Below are 23258 nucleotides of genomic sequence, written 5' to 3' on the forward strand. Positions count from 1 at the left end.
GGCTTGCTGCATCCATTATGAATGTAAAAAAAATTGCTTGAGCCCCGGCAGTATGCCACTTGCAGCTGTTGATGGGACAGCTATTGTGTTATATTAAGATATTCGTTCCAGGGCTGTTGTTCCTGTGCCTAAGACTGCTAAGGGGATACACGCATAATTCCAGCAGAAGGTTTTCCAGTACAACAGTAACAAGACTTCACTGAAGAGTTGAACTGCCCTTAATAAATAAGCACAGGCACAGTTATGGTCAATTATAATAACCCTCCTAAAATGTTGACCTAATGTTGCCATTGCCAGGAGGGTGAGATCTTATATACAGGTCACTTTTGAAGTGACTGTTTCTAATATTGGCCCTTCTTCGTGTTTTGTGGCCTCGTCCTCATCGGTCCTTAAATGGTCAGATTAATCCCTGTTTCTGCTTGTGTGGAATTCACTTACTATTTGCTTTGTGCGTCAGCCTCTGTGATGTCATCAGCAGAGTAAATAGCTCTAGAATAGCATTTACCTCAAGATGGAGCAGCAGAGAGAGCTCCGTAATGAGGCAGGGTGAAAATTTTCCATCCCGACTGTTTTTTTTTAATGGAAAATTGGGTTTTTCATGAAACGTGTCTGCTAGCAGCAGAAAACGCCAGGTTTTCTTTCACAAACCAAATGCTCCAAAACTGAAGTACTTTGGTTTGGATATCATGCTGTGTTGCCTCTTGGGAAATCATAGTTTAGTTTCCTCATGTTCATGTTATCCCCTACAGGTTGGTCTCCCCACCTGGACTACATCTTTTATGATGCGCTACTGCAAGAAACTCCCTGGGGCCAATCATCTCTCTCTATGAGGGGAGACCATTGTTCATCATGGGAGATGTAGTCCAACCAAGTAGCTTGGCCTATAGAGAAGAATGGGAGCACGAGGCACTGCAGCAGCATTTTTTGATCAAAATATTTAAAATTTCAGCTGAAATATTCTGATTTTTTGTTGTTGTTGCTGAAAAATCAACTTTTTTGTGGAAAATTTCTTCTTTCCTCCCACCCATTTTTGGCAAAATATTTTTCATGAGAGAAGTGCATTTTCTGATCAGCAGTGCCTTTCGTGAACAGTCCTTCTTGCAAAACATGAACACATCGGTACTGTAGAGTTTCCTTGGCGTCCAAGAACAGTCTGATGGTGTTTTGCTAGACTCAGGGGTTTGAGTCGACAGTTTTCCCAACTTAGCTATTATTTTACACAATGCCTTTCTATCCTTTTTGCAGTGGACAGCGGATTGTAGTGAGCAGCTGGATGACAGCTGTTCCTCGTCGAGAGGGAAGGGCTTACCACCTCACGAACACAATCAGGTAGGGGACGTGCTTAGCTCTTCCTGTCAAAGCTCTTGCTCTTTTAACTCAGGGTCACTGAGTCTTGGTGTTGTCGGCATTCACTTTTCCTAGAGTAAGAGATGATTTTTGGAGTCTGCGGTGACTCCACAGTTAAGGAGGAGGAATAGCAACGGAAGCAGATAGTGAGAATTGAGTATGGAGGTTCCCAGATCCTTGGAAGAAGAGCTTTTGGGCTATAATGACTTAGCTAGTGTCCTGGCCTCCTGTCTCCTTTGACCATTGTACCTCCCTTAGCACTCGTACAGGAGCTGTACTGTACCACTTGGTCATTGTTGATTGGTGTATTATCAGGCTTGAAATGAAGCTTTAGACTTTGAGTTCTGAATCCTAGGAACTAGATATGGGAAAGACCTATTGAATCATCTAGTCCATCCAGTAGCAAGGGGAGATTGTTTGTTTGGTGTGTAGGTGTGGGTGGAGTAGGAGGCATGGATTTAATTTCCTATCACTATCCAGTCTGAAATTCGGTTTCATCCCTCTTCTCCAGTTGAGGCTGCCGGAGACCTTCTCTTTTCACCCACCATGTAAATAGTCTATCAGGAAAAGCCGACCTTTCTTCTCCTAGCGAAAACCACTGTCAACGGAAAAGCTCCTCCCTCAAAGACAGACCATTTTAAAGAGAAATAGATTTCAGTCCAGTAAAGGACAGAGAGGGGTTGGAGGGTGGTGTTGATTTCTGGAGAGCTTTTTAAGAAAAGCACCGCGAGACCGCAACTCACAGTGTCAAAGTTAGGTTGAATATGTGAACTAAAATTCAGGTCTGGGAGTCGTGTGTACAGCATATGAAAGTATGTGCCTGCTGACATGTTTACTGCAATGTAAGGATCGTGTTACTAGGGAGAAAGAAGAGAAGAAGTTAAATATCCACGGGAGCGAAGTATGATTGTGGAGAGTAGATCACAAACCCATCATAGCCATGTGTGGTAAAGTAGAGGCACTAGTGAAAGCAAAGTGCAAGGTGAAATCTGTGCATACAGTGAACAGTAGGGTAAAGTACCATACTTGCACACACGTGGTTTCCTTGCCTATGATTTTCCTTCCTTGCTTATGTGAGAAGGCCCAAGAGTGAGACAGAAGAGTTTAATAAGTAGCTCCAGAGAGAGCATGTCCCACTGGTCAGGGCTAAACTACCCTTCTGAAGCAAAATGTTGCAGCACTGGAAGTAGCAGCATTCTTTCTCTTCTGGCATACGGATAAATAAACACACCCATCTCCTGCTGACAGTTCCCCATGCGCATCACTCCTCACCAGCCAAAACAGAAAAGCAAGTTGTCTCGGAAACGTGGGATCTGTTGTGGGACTGAAGCATTTTACAAACGGTACGGTGTAAAATGAGCTCGGAGCGTGAATTGCAAGAACACTATGAACAAAGAGCCTAGAAAATAAGAGCTGAGGTTGAATTCAAAATTTAAAAAAAAAAAAAAAAAATTCTCCAGCATCAGTCAATTCCATATAAGCCCCTAGTTCCCAAACTGTGCCCAACAGGGCACTGGGGGGTGATTCTCTGGTTACTGTCTGGTGATGTGGTGGTGGCTCTTTTCAGCTCTTTCTACAGGTATTCGAGCTGTGAACAAGGAGGAGCTAACCAAGCTGTATCCATTAGGGGCTAGAAGGAGTGGGAACAGAGCCACTCTGTGCTGCTATTTAGACAGAAAGATGTCTGGCAGCTGGGTAACGATTCGGGGGAAGAGTATGAGAAGCACGTGCATAGGGTGACAGCAGACCACTGTCAGCAAACCTGTGTAGGAAGGAGAAGAGTTGGTAGATGGAGAGGAAATGGAGCAAAGTAAAACCTTCTTCAGTCAAGACTTTTTACTGAATTGAAGACAGTTAAAGGGACACTTTCATGTGGACACTTTCATGTCCCTTTAACTGTCATGTGCACAGGTTTGTAATAATCACCATTTGGATCTTGCACAGTTGCCAGTGGAGGGGTAGGTGCTGGAGGCCTGTATGAATGGGACAAATCTCAGTAACGAGCCATGGTCGGTGCTATGAGAAAGCTTGAGACACCCTGCTCCAGCAGCAACCTGTGCATGAAACTGTGTGTTGAGCACTGCATTGAGATGCAGAGCTATATCCATTCCGTGTCCCTGTCTTGTCGCTTCTTCCTCCCAAACAGATCTGTACGATCTGGCTTTCCACTCTGTCCACAGTGCTATAACTGTCTCCAAGAGCCCTCATTGTCACCTGTCCTTGGGATGGAAATTCCCATTTACATTCACTTTTGGTGCTTGGATTATCTGGGGATGGTGGATGTTCTAGGAAAGCCTAAGAAAAATAGATGTGCAAACCTACGTAAGATAAAACCCTGTCCCAAAGAGCTTTGTGATGTATAGCCCCATGCCAGTGAGGAAGGAGTTAAAGAGTGGTCCCTCGAAAGGGAGGATCCCTGCTTAGTGCAGATCTGAAGGAGCAGGACTGCAGCTCAGAGCTCACTGGCCCGCAGAAGAAGGGGTTGCTGACTGGAGAAACAACTAGGGAACGTGGCTGCATAGGACCACTCACCAATGAAAAGAGCTGGTACTTTTTCTCTTTTATTTTGTTTGCTTTGGTTTCCTGATGGCCTAGGACTCTGCTTTTTGGTGGGCTGTAGGAGTAACTGTCTTTTCGTTTGTATTACTTTAACTGTCCCATGCAAGGGGTCAGAGACCTTGAGCAGCGCAGCTAGAGGGCTGTGCCCTGGACTCCAAGACAGAAGCAGTGTCCACCCTGTCCCCAAGGGGGTGCTAAAGTATTATAGTCTACTACAAGCTTACAGCGTGAAAGGAGACAGTATCCAGAGACTCAGCTACAGACACTTGTTAAACCCTCTGAAGGTGGTAAACATAAATATAGATTCAGTATATGGTAGCTTTGATCTGTTGCCTTCTTGACTCTGTGAAATATTCAACAGTGATTCCTTGGTGAGATTTTCCCCCTCCACTCCCCCCTTTGAATCTGCTCTGAATGCTAACTCAGCCAGCTGCTTGAAATTCTGATTCAGGTCTTGCTGATTTCATTAAGCCTACTCGGATTGCTCAGAATATTAACAGGATACTACTTTCTTATTCAAGCGTGTCTCAGGTTGGTTTCCCAAGCAGACTAATAGCAACTGGCTTGTCTGGTTCAGCTGATGGGCTGACATGAAGGGCTGCAGGTAGAATGGAGTTGGGGGAGAATGAGTTCAGTATAAGGAATGCATTTCTTTTTCAAATCAGTTATCACAAAATAGCATTCATCTGTCTTGTGCTTTGGCATTTTTGGGGGAAGTGCTAAAGCTTTTTGATCTCTTCCAACAGCGATCTTGTTTTGTATAAACAAATAACGTTCACATATGTCCAAGTTGTCCTTTCTGATCTGCTCTCGCTATATTTTGGGTTCTCTCCCAGCCTGCAACAGAGCTAATAATGATCCCTCTCACCATTCAGTTTGCTTTAAATATCAGTGACAAATTTTCCCTGGAACTGAAAAGGATCTGCCCCCTATTGTTCTTCCTTCCCTGTCAACAATCACCTCTTTATTACTGAGTTATCCTTAGAAAGCTCTTGGTGAGGAGTGTGCTTCACTTACAGCTGTCGGTTTTTGATTTTTTACATATAACTTTCAACATTTTAAACAGATTCATTCTTAAAATGTTGGCTTTAAATGTGAAGTACAAATCACTGTTAGAACTGGCCAGGAAATGTTTATTTTTCCACAAAAAATGTTGATATTAACATTGAAATTTCTCTGAAACTTTTGGAGGGGTTTGTTGAAAAACTGAAAAAAATAAATCATTTTTTTCCAAGTTTTTTTGGTTTTCAAAAAATCTTGTTAAAAATGGGCCTTTCCTACTGAAAATTCCATTTTGATAGGAATGCCTTATTTTGGTTGAAAAAGCCCATTTTGAGCTAAGTATTTAGACAAGCTTTAGTTTCTGTGCAAATGAGTGTTTATAAGCTGTATTATCCCTTGTGCTGGGTTCTTGTTAGACCTCACGAGCAAGAAGGGTCTGAACTGGTAGGAGACCTTGAAGGAAAACCGAGGGTAGTGGAAGGTGTGTTTATGCAATAGGTGGCTCTCTTCCCTCTGAGTCAGTAGGAATTCAGAGCCAGATTTTCAAAGGTATTTAGGTGCCTAAAGATGCAGCGGCCTAGTGGAGTTTTCAAAAGTGCCAAAAGCAGGTTAAAACAACGAGGTTTCCTTGTGGCACCTTAGAGACGAACAAATGTATTTGGGCATACGCTTTCGTGGGATATAACCCACTTCATCAGACGCCTGGAGTGGAAAATGCAGTAAAGAGGTATAACTATACAGCACATGAAAAGATGGGAGTTGCCTTACCAAGTGGGGGGTCAGTGCTAATGAGGCAATTCAATTAGGGTGGATGTGGCCCATTCACAACAGTTGACAAGAAGGGGTGAATATCAACTGAGGGAAAATTATTTTTTGTAAAAGCAGCAAAGAATCACTATTTTTTGTAGTGACCCAGCCACTCCCAGTCTTTATTCAGGCCTAATTTGATAGTGTCGAGTTTGCAAATTAATTCCAGTTCTGCAGTTTCTCGTTGAAGTCTGTTTTTGAAGTTTTTTTGTTGAAGGATGGTCACTTTTAAGTCTGTTATTGAGTGTCCAGGGAGATTGAAGTGCTCTCCTACTGGTTTTTGAATGTTACAATTCTTGATGTCTGATTTGTGTCCATTTATTCTTTTGCGTAGAGACTGTCCAACATTGGCTAAACCTTTTGAAAATCTGTCCCCCGGTGCTTCCAGGGTGGCAGTATACTGCTGGCGGTGCTTTTAAGAGGCCTGATTCTCCATTGCTGTGCGTCTTGTGTAACCCCTGTGCAAAATGGTTGTAAAACGGTCATTGGTGTGTGTGGAGAGTTCTGAGTTGGTATCATTTTGCAGCCACCTTGCGTGCGTGCCCTCTTCACAGGTGTAAGTGACAACTCAGGGTGTAAGGCAATGGCAAATCTGGCTTAGGGTTCTTCCCGCTTATGATTATTAAAGAGCTTAGTAACATTTTCAAGTTAACTCCTGGTGTGCTCAATCAGATAATTGCATTCTGCTTATCTAAAATTCTCCCTGCAGTTTCAGTTGAACGCAGCATTCACTTCCTGACCTAGTTTGCTGTATGTTTCTGTGGTATTTGAGTGGTGATCTCCTTATAGAGTCTGTATAGCTCTTTGTGAGCCTCTGGGGTGAAAACCACTGTATCACTGTACGTAAAATATCATCTTTGTGACACATTCCCAATGTAAATGAGGAAAGATTAGATAATAGAATAATTTTAATCTTTTTCCGTTGGAAAAAAAGTGTAAAGAAAAGGCCTGCTGGGAAAATTATATAGAATACTTGATTTGTATTCGCCTGAGGAGGACTGTTGCAAATAGGAATCTCTTTGATGTATTTTTGAGAGGAATTCATTAAGTAGAAAGGCTTCTGAAAATGTATATATTTAAAAAAGTCCAACGGAGATGTTCACACATGAAAGGACTGGTAACTGTGTGTGAAATGGTTCTTGTATGAGGGTTTGTTGGTATACATTTAGGATTGTCCCTATCCTCCAGGTGGAGCAGAGGCTCCTGCCACCTGTTGCATCTGTCATAAAGCTTAGACTGTCAGTTTTTGAAGGAGGGACTGACTTGATTTTGTAGCCTGTAGCACAAAGGGGACTTGATCCGTGACTGGGGATCCTACTTACTACTGTAATTGAAATAGAAAATATTAATTTTCTCATGAGTGGTGTAACAATGAGCTATACAGATTTTCTCAAATGAGTGCCAATAAAATCTTTATTCATATATTCTGTACATCACATGTTGACGGGAAAATATTTTAGAAACGCTTTAAAGTTCAGCATTTTTTCTACATTGATGGTAATTTTCATTTCCCTCTCCTTGTGAAAATGGACTCTCTGAATACTATGAATCCAACTGTAATGGGGGAGAGAAATCATAGCTAGAACATTTTAGAAATCACTAAAATACTTTTTCTGTTTATAACTGCGATCTTATCAGCCTCACAATATCTGATGTTTCAGTACTGATGGTGTGCTTGTAAAGCCTGATATTCAGAGCTTGTGTGGTATATTGCATTATAGAAACCTCTGTCTTTTTGATGGTTAAAGCACCTGGCTGTACATGTGAAAGTTTGACAAGATATTTGACTCTTATCTTTGTCACTGATCCAGAATAAAATATATTGCCTGGCCTAAGCCTTGGACTAATGATGTTTTGGGGGGGAAACTTTACATTTGGAGCAAAGAAGGAAGTATTTTTGTGGCAAATCAACTTAAAAAAATAAAATGAGATTGATGGCTGTTTTGAAGCTGATGAATGGCTTGGAATGTTAGAATTGGGCCCAGCAGAGATGGCCGAGGGCAAATCAGGCAGTCAGAGGTGGATGATAAACACGTTTATCACATGGTTCTACAATTGATCATTTGGATATCGTCATGTGTCCATAACGTTATAACCCCGATGAGCTCCCACTCCTGGATGATCACCAGACTTTGTACAGATGTACTGCAGACTTTGGGTCCCATGTGCTCTTGGCTGGGCAGGTGTAGGCACTGTCTCTCTGGCTCTGGGATTATAGGCACACACCCCCAGGTGCAGATCCTGTGTCTCAAACCTCTCTTGGTGGTGGGGACGCTGCAGTCTGATTGCCTAGGCCCTGAAACTAGTGCTGGCTCTCCCAAGCCTCCGCATTAGATGTTGCACACACTGACTGAAGCTGTGGACCAGCTGCTTTACTGTTTCTGTTTTTGAGACGTGCATGACAGTGCAAGTAACACACAGACTCTGAAGAAGTATTTCTAAACACGTGCACCCATGCACATGGTACAAACAGAAAAAACATAAGAGACTTATGAAGCCATGAAAAAATAATAAACTGCAATGCAAAAACCTTCCTCCAGTGTCCTCACCACTCTGAGAGCCCTTTGGGTTTGAGTCAGTCTCTTCAGGATCCCAAGACTGTCCTCTCTTCCTGCTCAGTCTTGCCTTCTTGTTGTGGTTGGTGAGAAAGAGTTAGTAAGAGCAGATGCTTTTCCTCATGTAACTTTCCAGTTCCCCTCTGTCATGTGACCATCCTGGTCAGCCTCAAAGCCCCCTTAGGCAATCAAGGTCACCTGTCAGGTGATCTGTCCCTTGGTTCCTTTCCATCTGAAGTTCAGATTGGGGGGGGAAATGGTTTCCTGCAGCTTGGCCACTCTCTTTAGCATACACATTGTGTTGCCAGGGCTGTCGTTCAATCTTAATGCCTTGCTGAGTGTCCTGTAGCAGTTACCAAACAGGGCGGGTGATCTTGACACAGTCCTCATCAGGAAATGGCTAATTTAATGGACATGATGGTGTACTGATGCAGAAAATTCACAAAATCATTCAGAATTCATAAGTTGTAGATAGATTTCCCAAACAGTCATGCTTAACTGAGAGGATGTAGGCGTTTTTGGAGTAGGTAACCATTTCTGTTCAGATTTATCTGCTCTGTGAAAAAAGGCCTTAGTAATAGAATCATAGATAGCAGAGCTGGAAAGGCCTGTCATATGCTGAGGAGTCGATTCTGCTGTTGTTTCTAAAGTGACAACGAAAAGAGATGACACTTGACGGTTTTCTTTGGCAATTGCAGTTTGATCAAATGGCTGTGAGATTGTTATTTGAGAGGTCAGTGCTGGGTCACTACCTTGGGTGAAATATACTGAAGCCAGTTTTAGATTTTAAAGGTAAGGGGAGGAATAAGCATGAGAGGCCAAGACTATGAATGGGGTTAGCAGAATTCGATTTATTCTTAAGCATTTTTATTGATTTAAATATCTATAGTTGTGGGAAATTATGGGGGGATCAGACAATAGGGGAGCCAGACAATAATTATTTAATGATAGTAGATGTTGAGATTCAAAGATCTAAAGCTTTGTTTCTGTTCAAACATATTGTCACATCACATGTCAAAATATACAAAGTAAATATCCTTAAGTCAAACTGTAGTGCTCAAGCAGCATTTTTCTTTACCTATAGTAAATTTCAGCTATTGTTGAGGGAAATACTTTTTCATCTGTGTGTGGGTGTACGATGAAACTGACACTTACAGACATTTACTGCTAAAAATCTAATCCTTCCAAACCTAGATACGAGTTATAATCCTGGCTCTGCCACTGACTCACTATGTGAGGCCATGGGCACGTCTCTCAGCCTCTCTGAGCCTTACTTTCCTTGTCTGTGAAATGGAACTGTGTAACAAAGAGGGAATTTTTGTAATATTTTTAAAGCCTCCTGTATCTGCCTCAGTTTCCCCTGTACGTTGCATGGCTACCCCGTGGGGGGAGGAGGAAATTAAGTTTGCTGTCAGGGCAGACTAAAAGATATAAATGTGTGTCCCCTCCTTGTATGGGTGGAATGAAGAGTCCTTACGCAACTGGTTGAAATTGACCCAGATCAACAAGGGGGCCAGAGAAACAATTCAAGCTCCAAGGACTAATGGAGTTCTTTGCCTCTCAGCAGGGAAGCTGAGCAAAGACCCTAGCTTGAGAACAGACGTCTGGGGGCTTGTCTACACTGGCAACGTTAAAGGAGGAGGCTCCATGTGCTGCTCTCGCCTGCAGGCACCGTCCCCGCAGCTCCCATTGTCCGCAGTTTCCAGCCAGTTGAGATTCTTGAGACCCAGGTTCCAGTCCTGCTTCTGCCACTGACTTATTGGGGGGCTCTGAGCTCCCCAGCTCTGTGCCTTAATTAATCTATCTATAAAATGATGGTAGTGATACCCTTTGTGAAGCACTTTGGGATCTACTGATGGAACGCACTATATAAGACTGAGCTGTTATTGTTATTACCGTAGCAAATAAAAAGCCACACTTAATACTTCTCGCAAGCATGTTGACCATCAAAGAAATAGCAACCATAGGGAGACTTCTGCAGTGCTGTCCGGGTGTGAGATGTGGCTTGGTGACTTTCTGAAAATGCAGATGGGCTTCTGAGTTTCAAGCCGATAATGTTGCTGTTAAGTTCTGTTAGCTAGCTGCCCTTTTAGTGTGTTCGTGCCCGCAGGCCTGGTTATTTCTGTGGGGCTTGCAAGGTGTATTAGACTGGGGACTTGCAAGGCTGTTTTGTAGGTCAGGATTCCTGCCTGGACTGAGTGCCACTCCACCTCCACTGTCCCTTGTGGGTGTTGCCTCATCTCCCACAATGCGTTCCCAACCTGAGTGTAGGTTTGCAAGGTTTAGAAAGGCAGCAGAAATACAGAGGTGGGGAGAGTGGGGGCTTTGAGGTGCAGTTCTTTTTGTATATGGGGAAAGGCTGGGAATCTGGAAGAAGGTTTAATTTCCTTTGGAACAAGACAGCAAGGGATCATGCAGGGAAGGAGGGATGGATTTAGATGTCACCCGGGATCAGTTTGGTGTGAGACAGGGAGAAGGAGCAGAGAACTCCTTGCCACAGTGACCATAGTAGCAGTAGCAGTCATGGCAGAGCCTTCCTGCAGTCAAGAGATTAATGCATATTGTTAAATTAATTTCCTCATAACAGAAATCCTGTATGTGGAACTTTGTCTGTAGTTCTGCTGCTTTCTTGGAAGTATGAGCAGCCTTGTAGCTCTGCATTAAGAAAAAGACTACAATGAAATCTCATGGTTCAGGGCTTCAGCTGCTGGCCTGCAGGGGTCAGGAAGGAATTTTTTACTCCACATACATCATTTGGTTCTTTCTTTCTTAGCATCAGGGATTGGCCACAGCTGGAGATGGGACCCCAGCCAGTGCTCTGAGGTGGTACAAAGAATCCTCTGTCTTAGGTGCCTGGCTGGTGTGCCTTGCCCACATGCTCAGGGTCACCGTGATCATTGATTTGGGGTTGGGAAGGAATTTCCCCCCTGGTCAGATTGTCAGGGATCTGGTGATTTTTTTGGGGGGGGGAAGGTGTCTGATTTCCTCTGCAGCTTGGGATGTAGACTGCCTGCTAGGATCATCTGGGCAGCTCTCAGTTAATCAATTCCCTGCCACTGCAGGGGCTTTGGGCACTGCTGGCACCTCGTTCTCTCCTGATCTCTGCCTGTGGCTCACAACAGTTCGATTTCCTGAGGGCTGAAATGCTTTGGCCTAAATCTTGGGGCTCAACAAAGGGGCATTTGGGTGGAATTGCGGCCTTGTGAGGTACAGGCAGTCAGACTAGATCTAATGGTCCCTTCTGGTCTTAAGATCTATGAAACTTGCAGTGAAGTCTGCTTTATCTGATCGCTGCTGAACCCTTTTTTTTTATTTTGAGGGTCCAATTAGGGTATTTTTTTTTTTTTTTTAGTAACCTTATTTGTATATTCTTTCAGCGTTCACACATTCTTGCTGCCAGGATCATTCATGAGGTTTTGTGATGACACAGCTTGTCCTTTAACCCCCACGTAGAAAATAAATTGAAGATAGTTCTTACCCTTACATATTACATGTGCATACAGGAGAGAGAAGATTTATAGGAGTCACAGTTAATATACAAATTGATTTAGTAAAAGTTAAAGCAATTATTTTTATATTTATTTAATATTTGTTTTATTAGTTCATTGCATTTGGCCCATATTTCCTCCCATAATTCAGATGTTAATTTAATATAGGCAATGCGTCTCACCATTTCTCTTAATTCTTTTATTTTGGTCAATCACATTTCTATAGCTGGTATTTATTGAGGTAGCCATAGGCTTCAGTTTGGCAAAGTACCTGGGTATATGCCTAACTTTAGGCATTGACGTCAGTGGGACTATTCATGTGCGTAAAGTTAGAAATGTGCAGAAATACCTTGTTTAACTGGCTGCAGTCGCAAAAATTCAGTCTGGACATTTTCCTAACAACATAGTGATAGATATTTGGGAGATACCATGTCATAAGTCTCACCCCCACTTAGAGCTGTTGGGTTCTAATATGGGGACCTGCACTGGTTTCCCGCTAAACTAAAATCCTAGTTTAGATCTAGTAAAAGCTGCCACCACCCAATCAGGTACGTGGATTGGGACACAGTCCTTCCCCAAAATCCTTGGGGATCCCAAGAGCCCCAAATCCATGGAGTTCTTACACCCAGGAGAAATAAACCATTCCCCCCTGCTTCCTCCCCCCTCCCTTTTCCTAGGAGAGACACCGGGATCTAACTACAGAGGGATACCTCCCCCTCCTCTTTCCCTGAGAATCCACCCAAGGAAAGACCAACCAAGTCCTTAATAGAAAAGAATTTATTAAAGAATAAAAAAGAAAGTCACTGTCTCTGTAACCAAGATGCAAAAATACAGGGTCTAAACTTATCAATCTCTGGAGAGAATCCCCCCTCCTTTCTTTCTCAGTAAAAGCAAAGTAACAGCAAACAGAAATAAAGAATTTCCTTCAGCCAACACACAACTGCAAATGTAGAAATCAAATTATAAGACTAATCCGCCTTTCTGATTAATACTCACTATTGAATAGTAGAAACTACTCCAGGAGAACTTGGAGACATGACTGGCCTCTCTTAGATCCAAAAAGAGAACGAACACTTACACAAAGAACACAGACAAAGGCTTCCCTCCACAGAGATTTGAAATTATCTTGTCTCCGATTGGTCCTCTGGTCAGGTGGTCATCAGGTACTGCATGTTAACCCTTTACAGGTAAAAGAGACCTTAACCCTTAACTATCTGTTTATGTCATACCAAATAAATAATAATATAATTTAATAACAGTTTCTCTTCATGGCATTCCCTCCAGCACTTTGATGTTTATTTGTGTCTTATGTTTTGTTTTGTAAAACTGGTGTTCAAAAACTAGTGTTTTATTAGAACATCAGCAGCTCATTAAAAGTGAAAATTGGGTTAAGCTCAGCTTTATATGCTGAATATCTCCACTACCATGCTGGGGGTGCGGGGTGGGAAAGAGAATTCTTTTTCTTGTCTGTGAAATCCTGCATATACTTCCTGGTTTGCAGAAGTTATCCCAGAATGTGACCCCACAAACATTAGTCGGATTGCCACCTGTGCAATCCATGGTTTTTAAAGACTTCTAAAGCCATTGCTAATGGAATGTAGATTTCCTCTCTTTGACACTGGTCTAACTGCAGGTGTAGACCTAAAAGATCATGTTCTCACCTGCAGCCTTAGCCTTAGGATGCTGTAATCTCAGTCATAGAATCATAGAATATTAGGGTTGGAAGGGTCAGGAGGGTCAGGAGGGTCATCTAGTCCAACCCCCTGCTCAAAGCAGGACTAACACCAACTAAATCATCCCAGCCAGGGCTTTGTCAAGTTGGGCCTTAAAAATTTCTAAGGATGGAGATTCCATCACCTCCCTATGTAACCCATTCCAGTGCTTCACCACCCTCCTAGTGAAATAGTGTTTCCTAATAGCCAACCTAGACCTCTCTCACTGCAACTTGAGACCATTGTTCCTTGTTCTGTCATCTGCCACCACTGAAAACAGCCAAGCTCCATCCTCTTTGGAACCCCCCTTCAGATAGTTGAAGGCTGCTATCAAATCCCCCCTCACTCTTCTCTTCTGCAGACTAAATAAGCCCAGTTCCCTCAGCCTCTCCTCGTAAGTCATGTGCCCCAGCCCCCTACTCATTTTCATTGCCCTCCGCGGGACTCTCTCAACTTTGTCCACATCCTTTCTGTTGTGGGGGGCCCAAAACTGGACACAGTACTCCAGATTTGGCCTCACCGGTGCCGAATAGAGGGGAATAATCACTTCCCTCGGTCTGCTGGTAATGCTCCTACTAATGCAACCCACTATTCCGTTAGTCTTCTTGGCAACAAGGGCACACTACTGACTCATATCCGGATTCTCGTCCAGTGTAATCTCCAGGTCCTTTTCTGCAGAACTGCCGCTTAACCAGTCAGTCCCCAGCTTGTATCAGTGCATGGGATTCTTCCGTCCTAAGTGCAGGACTCTGCAGTTGTCCTTGTTGAACCTTATCCGATCGTTTGGTGCAATCCTCCAGTTTGTCTAGGTCACTCTGGACCCTATCCCTATCCTCCAGCGTATCTACCTCTCCCCCCAGTTTAGTATCATTCACAGACTTGCTGAGAGTGCAATGAATCCCATCATCCAGCTCATTAATGAAGAAGTTGAACAAAACCGGCCCCAGAACTGACCTCTCTGGAGCACTCTGCTTGATACCGGCTGCCAACTGGACATCGAGCCACTGATCACTGCCTATTGAGCCCAACGATCTAGCCAGCTTTCTATCCACCTTATGGTCCATTCATCCAATCCGTACTTCTTTAACTTGTTGGCAAGAATACTGTGGGAGACCATATCAAAAGCTTTGCTAAAGTCAAGGTATATCACATCCACCACTTTACCCATATCCACCGAGCCAGTTGTCTCATCATAGATGGCAATCAGGTTGGTCAGGCGTGACTTGCCCTTGATGAATCCATGTTGACTGTTCCTGATCACCTTCCTCTGCTCCAAGTGCGTCAAAATGGTTTCCTTGACGACCTGCTCCATGATTTTTCCAGGGACTGAGGTGAGGCTAACTAGTCTGTAGTTCCCTGGTTTCTCCTTCTTCCCTTTTTTAAAGATGGGCACTATATTTGCCTTTTTCCAGTCATCTGGGACCTCCCCCGATCACCACGAGTTTTCAGAGATAATGACCAATGGCTCTGCAATCACATCATCCAACTCCTTCAGTACCCTTGAATGCATTGCATCCAGCCCCATGGACTTGTGCATGTTCTAAATAGTCTTTAACCTGTTGTTACACTACTGAGGGCTGCTTACCTCCCCCCTGGCCTGTGCTGCTCAGTGCAGAGTCTGAGAGCTGACCGTGTCTGTGAAGACCGAGGGAAAAAAGCATTGAGTAGTTCACCTTTTTTCATATCATCCGTCACTAGGTTGCCTCTCCCATTCAGTAAGGGTCCCACACTTTCACGGACCTTCTTTTTTTGCTAACATACCTGTAGAAACCCTTCTTGTTACCCTTCACATCCCTTGCTAGCTGCAACTCCAATTGTGCTTTGGCCTTCCTGATTACACCCCTACATGCTCGAGCAATTTTTCTATACTCCTCCCTAATCATCTGTCTGTTTCAATGTATTGTAAACTTCCTTTTTGTGCACACTCGGATATTCACCCCACCAGCTCACAACACAGCCCCCCTAATGCCGTCCCTAGAACATAGTTCTTAGAACAGGGGTAGGCAACCTATGGCATGCGTGCCCGAAGGCGGCACGCGAGCTGATTTTCAGTGGCACTCAGGTCCAGGGACCTCTGCATTTTAATTTAATTTTAAATGAAGCTTCTTAAACATTTTAAAAACCTTATTTACTTTACATACAACAATAGTTTAGTTATATATTATAGACATATATAGAGACCTTTTAAAAACATTAAAATGTATTACTGGCACACAAAACCTTAAATCAGAGTGAATAAATGAAGACTTGGCGCACCACTTCTGAAAGGTTGCCGACCCCTGTCTTAGAACATAGAGGTGAAGTCCACAACTCTTGTCACAGCAAGAGCTGTGTGAATAATGGATTGTTCAGTTTGTTGGCAAGTCCAAAAAATGGGGGGGGGAAATTATTTTGGGTCAAATGAAACATTTTGTTTCCATTTCAAGTTTTTTCTCCTTTAAATTTTTTATTTTTTTAAAGAAAATCTAAAGGTAATTTTGAAACAAAAAGTCACAATGTCAATAGGAAATGTCAAACTGAAATGTTTTGATTTTTTCCCCAGACTTGTTTGTTTCAGGGTGTTTTTCTGTTTTTTGGGGTTTTGGGGGGGGGTGTTTTTGGTTTTTTACAGAAATAGTTTGGTGAAATAGACACAAATTCACAAAACGTTTTGGTTGATCCAAATCTGCATTTGGGGGGGGGGGGGCAGAGTTTTGGTAGAAAAAATTCACCCGGCTCTACTCAGTCTCTTTGTCAGAGGGAGGGTAAGCAGAAAAAATGAGATTCTTCTCAGTTCTGTAGCCTAACCACTTCACACAGCTGCCACCTTGCTGTATCCAGGTAATTGGCTCCATAAATGTCTTTATTCCATCCTAGCTTGGCTACCTGACTGTGCATTGTCTCATCCTCACTATTTCTCAGCGGCATTTCCAATGGCCTTCTCCCAAACCACAGAAATTAGCTAAATCCCAGGTAGAGTGACCAGATGTCCTGATTTTACAGGCACAGTCCCGATATTTGGGGCTTTGTCTTATATAGGCGCCTATTACCCCCCTCCCCCATCCCGATTTTTCACACTTGCTGTCTGCTCACCCTAGTCCCGAGTGACATGCGCATAGGAAGTATCTAGTTACCTAAGGGGTTTAATGTGTTTGAAAGTCCGAGGGCTCGCTCCATGTCACCACAGATCCCCATCTGTCATCGGTGGAGACCGCAGCCCCTCCTAACCCATCTCCTTGTAACTTCAGGACTGGTTCGTCTCGCTTGTTTGCTTTTCTCTTCTAAGGGCTGAGCCTTCTGCCTCTCTCAGGGTGGGCAGTCAGCACTTCTTTCCCAGCATCAGCAATCAAGTCTAAATTGTACTAGCATTTAAGCAAAGTACTGTTTATTTAATGAATAAAGAACAAACCTACTCTCCAGGCACAGGCTATGAAGGCCTTGTTAAAATAGGCTAGAAAACCAAGGACTTGTCTACACACCAAAGTTGTATCCATTTAACTATATCCACTTAGTGTGGGCACACTTGTATAAATGTGCTTATTCAGGTATAAAAAGGAAAATGAGCTAGACTAGTGTAAGACACCTGCATACCAATATGACAGCATCCACACTAGAGGTTGCGGTGGTATAACTATATTGTTAAAAAATCACCCTCCTGATTGATATAGTTGTGCCATATTAAAAAACTGGATCAACCAGGGCTGAGTTCCAAAGGTTAATGACTGGAACCTGTACCCCTGTGTATAAGCAGCAGTTTACAGCACACTCTGGTAGTGTGTCCACTTGGCTCTTAAAGGTAAAGGTGACTGTCCTGACTCTTAGTTCATGATAGGATGTCAGTGAGCTAAAACTTGAGAAGCCCCAGTTAATACTTGTGAGATGTCAAAAGCCCTCTTTAACGTGTTAGCGCTTACATCTTTTTTCTAGTGCAAATGCCTCATTTTATTTTCCAATTTCTAAGAATCCTTAATGGAGGTCAGCATTCTGCACAATATAATCTTTTTTTGCATATTTCCCCACTTCAGTGGCCTTTTCAAAGCAACCCTTTTGAAGCCTTCTAAGTCACGAGCGTGCCAAAGATATTTTCCCCTTCTCCCACCACCCTGAAAAAAAAATCCCCCTCCAGGCTTGTTTGAGTAAATATGTCTGGTCAAATCAGTTATTCTAGTTTGCTAATGACAACAGTCCCCCAACAGTCCCAGAAACCTGCCAATTCTTTGCCATTATAGCAAGTGTAGTGAGGATAAAGACAGCACATTTGGAACAGTTGTTTTACGGATGAAAATAATGACAGTTTTTCAGTATATTGGGGGGGCGGAGCCTAGATATTTTCAAGGTGTGTGGACAGCTGATGTCTGACTGCCTAAGAAATAAACAGAGAGAAGAAAATGCACTTCACAAGTTTATATTTTTTTCTTTGGTAGTTAATGGTACTTAGCACTGACGTAGTACATCGTGTTGCTGAATAAACATTAATTAGTCCTCAAGACAGTAAGGAACATAAGCATTATTATCCTGGTTTTATCGATGGGGAAACTGAGGTATGAAGGGACAAATCCTGCCTGGATTCAAACATCACGCAACCCCATTGTAGTTGGTTGGGTTGCACAGTGTATAAATAAAGGCAGAATTTGGTCTAAAGTTAAGTGACGTACCTAAGGCAACAGAGTAAACTGGTGGCAGAGCCATAAATTCTTGGGAATTCTTGGCTCCTATTGCCATGCCTGCAAGATTTAGACTACACCAACTCTTTAGTGTATTAAACTGGCATTTTTCATTAGGGTAGCAATTAAGTTGCACTTGACTAAAGCAAGCTGTTTGTTGTTTCTAGGAAGAGTGGGATCACAGCAGCAGTGGGAGTTCAGGATCCCGGCCTAATTCAGGCTCCAGGCCTGGGTCTGAATCAAGGTCTGACAGCCAAGGGAGAAGCAGCCAGTTCAGTCATTCAACCAAGGTATAAACTGGTAGTGTTTGGTGAAATCTGATTGAGGAATGCTGAATCATGTGCTCCGCTTGCTGTTAGTCGTGGGCTTATTCTTTTAATGACGTGTGTGTGTGTGCGCGCAAATACTTAACCTGTCTGCATAATGCATGGCCTAACTGCTAAAGGCCTGGGTGGAATACATCTCTCAGGTGTCTACATTTCAAGAGGACTTTTTAGTAGTATTGGGTGCTTTAATGCAGGAAAATAAGTTTGCTGCTGGTCAGTTTAGTCTAGAGGGAGAGGGAATTAATTTGTGCTTGAAATCTGGGAATGCTTTAGTTTTGGGATATTATAGAGGTGGTTTTAAAAAGATTTTTGCAGATCACCATTAAAAGCAAAAATGTGCGACCAACCCACTAGTCTAAACAGCACAGCACAGAGGCTGAGTTCTGGTCCCAGGCTCAGTTCCTGTCTTGGGACCTACAGCAGCTGTGAGCGCTGTCAGCTGATTGTGTGCTGCCAAGGTACAGCTGGTGAGGCAGTGTGGTGAAGGCTCTTATCCATGGGAAACTTGCCAGGTGATATTCACATAGAATTCACCATGGTACCTAGGATAATCCCGGTATTTAAGTGACTGGGAAGGTCAAAGCTCGGTCAATTGTTTACATTATTTATGGTAATAGAAAGTACAGTGATTTTATATGCAGTACTTATCAGGATTGATTGATTTAACTCTTTGTGATTAAATCTAAGTTATTTAAATCAGCAAGCTGAGAACCTGGATTTAAATAATCAATTTTAGTCTTGTTTGCATTTGTATTTTTCATTTATTTTCCTAAAGAAAGTTTGATTCTCATTGATTGGTACCCATTAATAAAGTTGATTTTCCAACTAAATATAACCTTGATGATAAATTTGGTACTGCTTTTTGCTAACCATGATACACTATATTTATACACATTTATTTAAGCAGTTATGCAGCTTAGTATGTATTTATTCACATTCTTAATTTTTGCATTTGTATTATGTTAGAAAATGGTGAATAGTGCAATTCTTACTTATTAGATTTTACTCATGATTTGTGTCAAGCTCTCTTTGGCTGGAAATTGTAATTCAATTAAAGTGCACAAAAAGCATTTTAAAATTTGCTGAATACATTAAACCAACTGATTTATTAAACAAAGGAAGTATTATCTGTAGTTAGAGAATAGGTCCTGAAGTCCTTCAGTCTTTAGAACTAGTAGATCTCATCCTCACACCTAATTTTTATTCATAGATTAGAAGAGGAAAACAAGCTTTCCTGTGTTTTCCAAACCCAATCAATTTCTTAACTTTGAAGGAAATATAATCACTGAACTGAACTAGATGAATAAACTGAAATTAAAAAAAAAATATTCTCTTTGTACCTGCAAAAGGCAGTCATAGCTGGGTTAGCACTTCAACAAACTGGTTCCAGGTGTTTAACCAGTGACTTCTACCAGTTCAGTGGTTTGGCTTTCTTTAAAACCGTGGCAGCAAACAAGGCTGTTGCGGAGAAGCTAAACAAACTGTTTGCATTGGTCTTCACTTCAGAGGATGTGAGGGAGATTCCTATACCTGAGCCATTCTTTTGCGGTGACAGATCGGAGGGACTATCCCAGATTGAAGTGTCAATAGAGGAGGTTTTGCAACAGATTGATAAAACAGTAATGTTATTCACCCAAGAGTTCTGAAAAAACTCAAATATGAAATTGCAGAACTACTAACTGGGGTATGTAATCTATCACTTAAATCAGCCTCTGTACCAGATGACTGGAGGATAGCTAATATGATGCCAATTTTTTTAAAAGAGCTCCAGAGGCAAACCTGGCAATTACAGGCCAGTAAGCCTAACTTCAGTAAAAATTGGTTGAAACTATTGTAAAGAACAGAACGATTGGACACAGATGAACACAATGTGTTGGGGAAAAGTCAACATGGCTGTTGTAGAGGGGGATCATGCCTCACCAATCCATTAGAATTCTTTGAGGGGACTCAACAAGGATGTGGAGAAAGGTGATCCAGTGGATATAGTGTACTTGGACTTTCAGAAAGCCTTTGACAAGGTCCCTCACTAAAGGCTCTTAAGCAAAGTAAACATTCACAGGGTAAGAGGGAAGGCCCTCTCATGGATCAGTAACTGGTTAAAAGATAGGAAATAAAGGGTTGGAATAAATGATCAGCCTTCACAGTGGAGAGAGGTCATTAGAGAGGTCCTGGAAGGATCTATGCTAGGGCCAGTGCTGTTTGACATATTCATAAGTGATCTGGAAAAGGGGTCAAGTATCAGAGGGGTAGCCGTGTTAGTCTGAATCTTTAAAAAGCAACAGTGAGTCCTGTGGCACCTTAAAGACTAACAGATGTATTGGAGCATAAGCTTTTGTGGGTGAATACCCACTTCGTCAGATGCATGTAATGGAAAAGGGGGTGAACTGTGAGGTGTCAAAGTTTGCAGATGATACAAAATTACTTGAGATCATTAAGACAAAAGCTGACTGCCAAGAGTTAGAAAGGGATTTCACAAAACTGGATGACTGGGCAACAAAATGGCAGATGAAATTCAGTGTTGATAAGTGCAAAGTAATATACATTGGAAAAAATAATCGCAACTATGCATACAAAATGGTGGGTCTAAATTAGCTGTTACCGCTCAAGAAAGAGATTTTGGAGTGATCATGGATAGCTCTCTGAAAAATCTATTCAATGTGCAGCGGCAGTAAAAAAAGCTAACAGAATGTTGGGAATCATTAGGAAAGGGATAGATAATAAGACAGAAAATATTATGTCATTATATAACTCCATGGTACACCCAGCCTTGAATAGTGCAGCTATTCTGGTCCCCTCCATCTCAAAAAAGATGTTTTAGAATTAGAAAAGGTATAGAGAAGGACAATTAAAATGATGAGGAGTATGGCACATCTTCCATATGAGGAGAGATCAAAAAGACTGCGACTGTTTAGCTTAGAATAGGTCCATCAATGGCTATTAGCCAAGATATGCATGGATAGTATCCCTAGCCTCTGTTTCCAGAGGCTGGGAGTGGATGGCAGGGGATGGGTCACTTGGTGATTACCTGTTCTGTTCATTCCCTCCAGGTCACCTGGCATTGGCCGCTGTCGAAAGACAGGATACTGGGCTAGATGGACCTTTGGTCTGACCCAGTATGGCCATTCTTATGTTCTTCTATAGAAAAGAGGTGACTTAGGGGGGATATGATAGAGCCCTATAAAATCATGAATGGTGTGGAGAGAGTGAATAAGGAAGTGTTATTTACCCCTTCACATAACGACATAAGCAGCAGTCACACAATGAAATTAATAGGCAGCAGGTTTTAAACAAACAAAAGGAAGTATTTCTTCACACAGTGCTCAGTCAACTGGTGGAACTAGTTGCCAGGGAATGTTGTGAAGGCCAAAAATAGAACTGAGTTAAAAAAAGATTTAGATAAGTTCATGGAGGATAGATCCATCCGTGGCTATTAGCCAAGATCATTAGGGACACAACCCCATAGTTCAGATGTCTCTAAACCTCTGACTGCCAGTAGCTGGGACTGGATGACCTGAGCTGGATGACTCAATAACTACCCTGTTCTGTTCATTCCCTCTGGGGCACCTGGCAGTGGCCACTGTTGGAAGACAGGATACTGGGCTAGATGGACCATTGGTCTTGCCCATTAGGGCCATTCTTATGTACTGCTTAATAATAATATTATTTTAGTTAATTTAAATGATTTAATAGATTATAGTAAGTTTTGGCCTTTGACACAGATTATCATAATTTCATACTAAATTTTTAAAAGAAAATTATATCTAAATTTAAAAATCTGATTTAAAAAAAAATAAACGTTGATTATCTACCCTGACACTAATGTAACAAAAAGCATTCTGTATTCAGATTGATTTGCTAAGGAATGGATGGGAAAGAATGATAGAAAAGTTTGTCTCATAAACGGGCAGATTTTCAAAATCCACATTGTGTGCATTTAAATGTCTCGTTTATTTGGGAGAATTTACTGCAATTGTAGGCGTAAATAGTCAGACCCATAGCTGGTCATTTGCTTGTGCCATCACTATGGTTATGTGGGCACATGTGCTGTGACTGCACACACATTAGGCACACCATTGATGTAGATTTTGTCCACCTGCATTTGTGCACACAGTATTTTGAGTCCCTAATGTGCCTAGTCCCATAATGTGTGTAGAGTCTGTTTGATCAAATCTCCTTAATCTGTCTAAGCATTTATAATACTCTTATCATTCTGTCTTTCAATAATCACTGTTAATGGGTCAATTAATTTTTGAGAGTAATATTCCAACTCCACTTGAATACAAATGATTATTTAAACCCATGGGTTGGGTCGTTGGGATCTTGAAGTTTAAAGCTGATTATAGTTATTATTGCCATCCCAGGGAACTATCTTAAAATATCTTTTGCATCAGGATTTGAGAACCAGCCTCTTTGATTACTGAGTTTCAGGACCATATAGAGAGTGTTTCAGTGTCCACAGCTATGCCTTGTATAGGCTTACATATATGCTACCTCACTGGTCCTTCAGTTTGCTCAGACGTCACAACTGAACACCATGGCTTTTAAATTGTGATTTAAATCTATTTAAAAAGTTGACTTGAAATAAACTTTGGAGGGACATATGCATTGAAGTGAGTGACTGAAATGGCGCACAGTTTATTATCGATTAATCCATGTAACTTTAATTAGAAAACTGGGTAACTGAATAGCTCAGGACAGTGATAATGGGCTATGGAAGGGATCCTCCTCACCCTCCAGTGTATTCCGTTTTGTTTTGTTGTCTCCTTCCTCTGAAACAATGGCCACAGCTGGAGATGGGACCTGGGATGGGGTGGGCCTG

At 42.2% G+C, this 23258-nt stretch overlaps 1 protein-coding gene across 11 annotated transcripts in view; it reads left to right on the forward strand.

Annotated features, from left to right (window-relative positions):
* CTIF (cap binding complex dependent translation initiation factor) overlaps window positions 1–23258 on the forward strand; it is a 351966-nt gene that overhangs the window by 89722 nt on the left and 238986 nt on the right. For 4 of the 11 annotated variants that reach the window (XM_045021188.1, XM_045021182.1, XM_045021181.1 and 1 more), the window contains exons 3-4: window positions 1246–1329; window positions 18281–18403. In XM_045021188.1, coding sequence (XP_044877123.1) covers window positions 1246–1329; window positions 18281–18403 — 207 coding nt within the window. Of the gene's footprint in view, window positions 1–486; window positions 542–877; window positions 1120–1245; window positions 1330–18280; window positions 18404–23258 lie in introns of those variants that run through there. The other 7 variants (XM_045021185.1, XM_045021187.1, XM_045021186.1 and 4 more) reach the window with 6 other exon arrangements.

This window comes from Mauremys mutica, chromosome 6 (genome assembly GCF_020497125.1).
Source record: "Mauremys mutica isolate MM-2020 ecotype Southern chromosome 6, ASM2049712v1, whole genome shotgun sequence".
NCBI classification, from domain to species: domain Eukaryota; kingdom Metazoa; phylum Chordata; order Testudines; family Geoemydidae; genus Mauremys; species Mauremys mutica.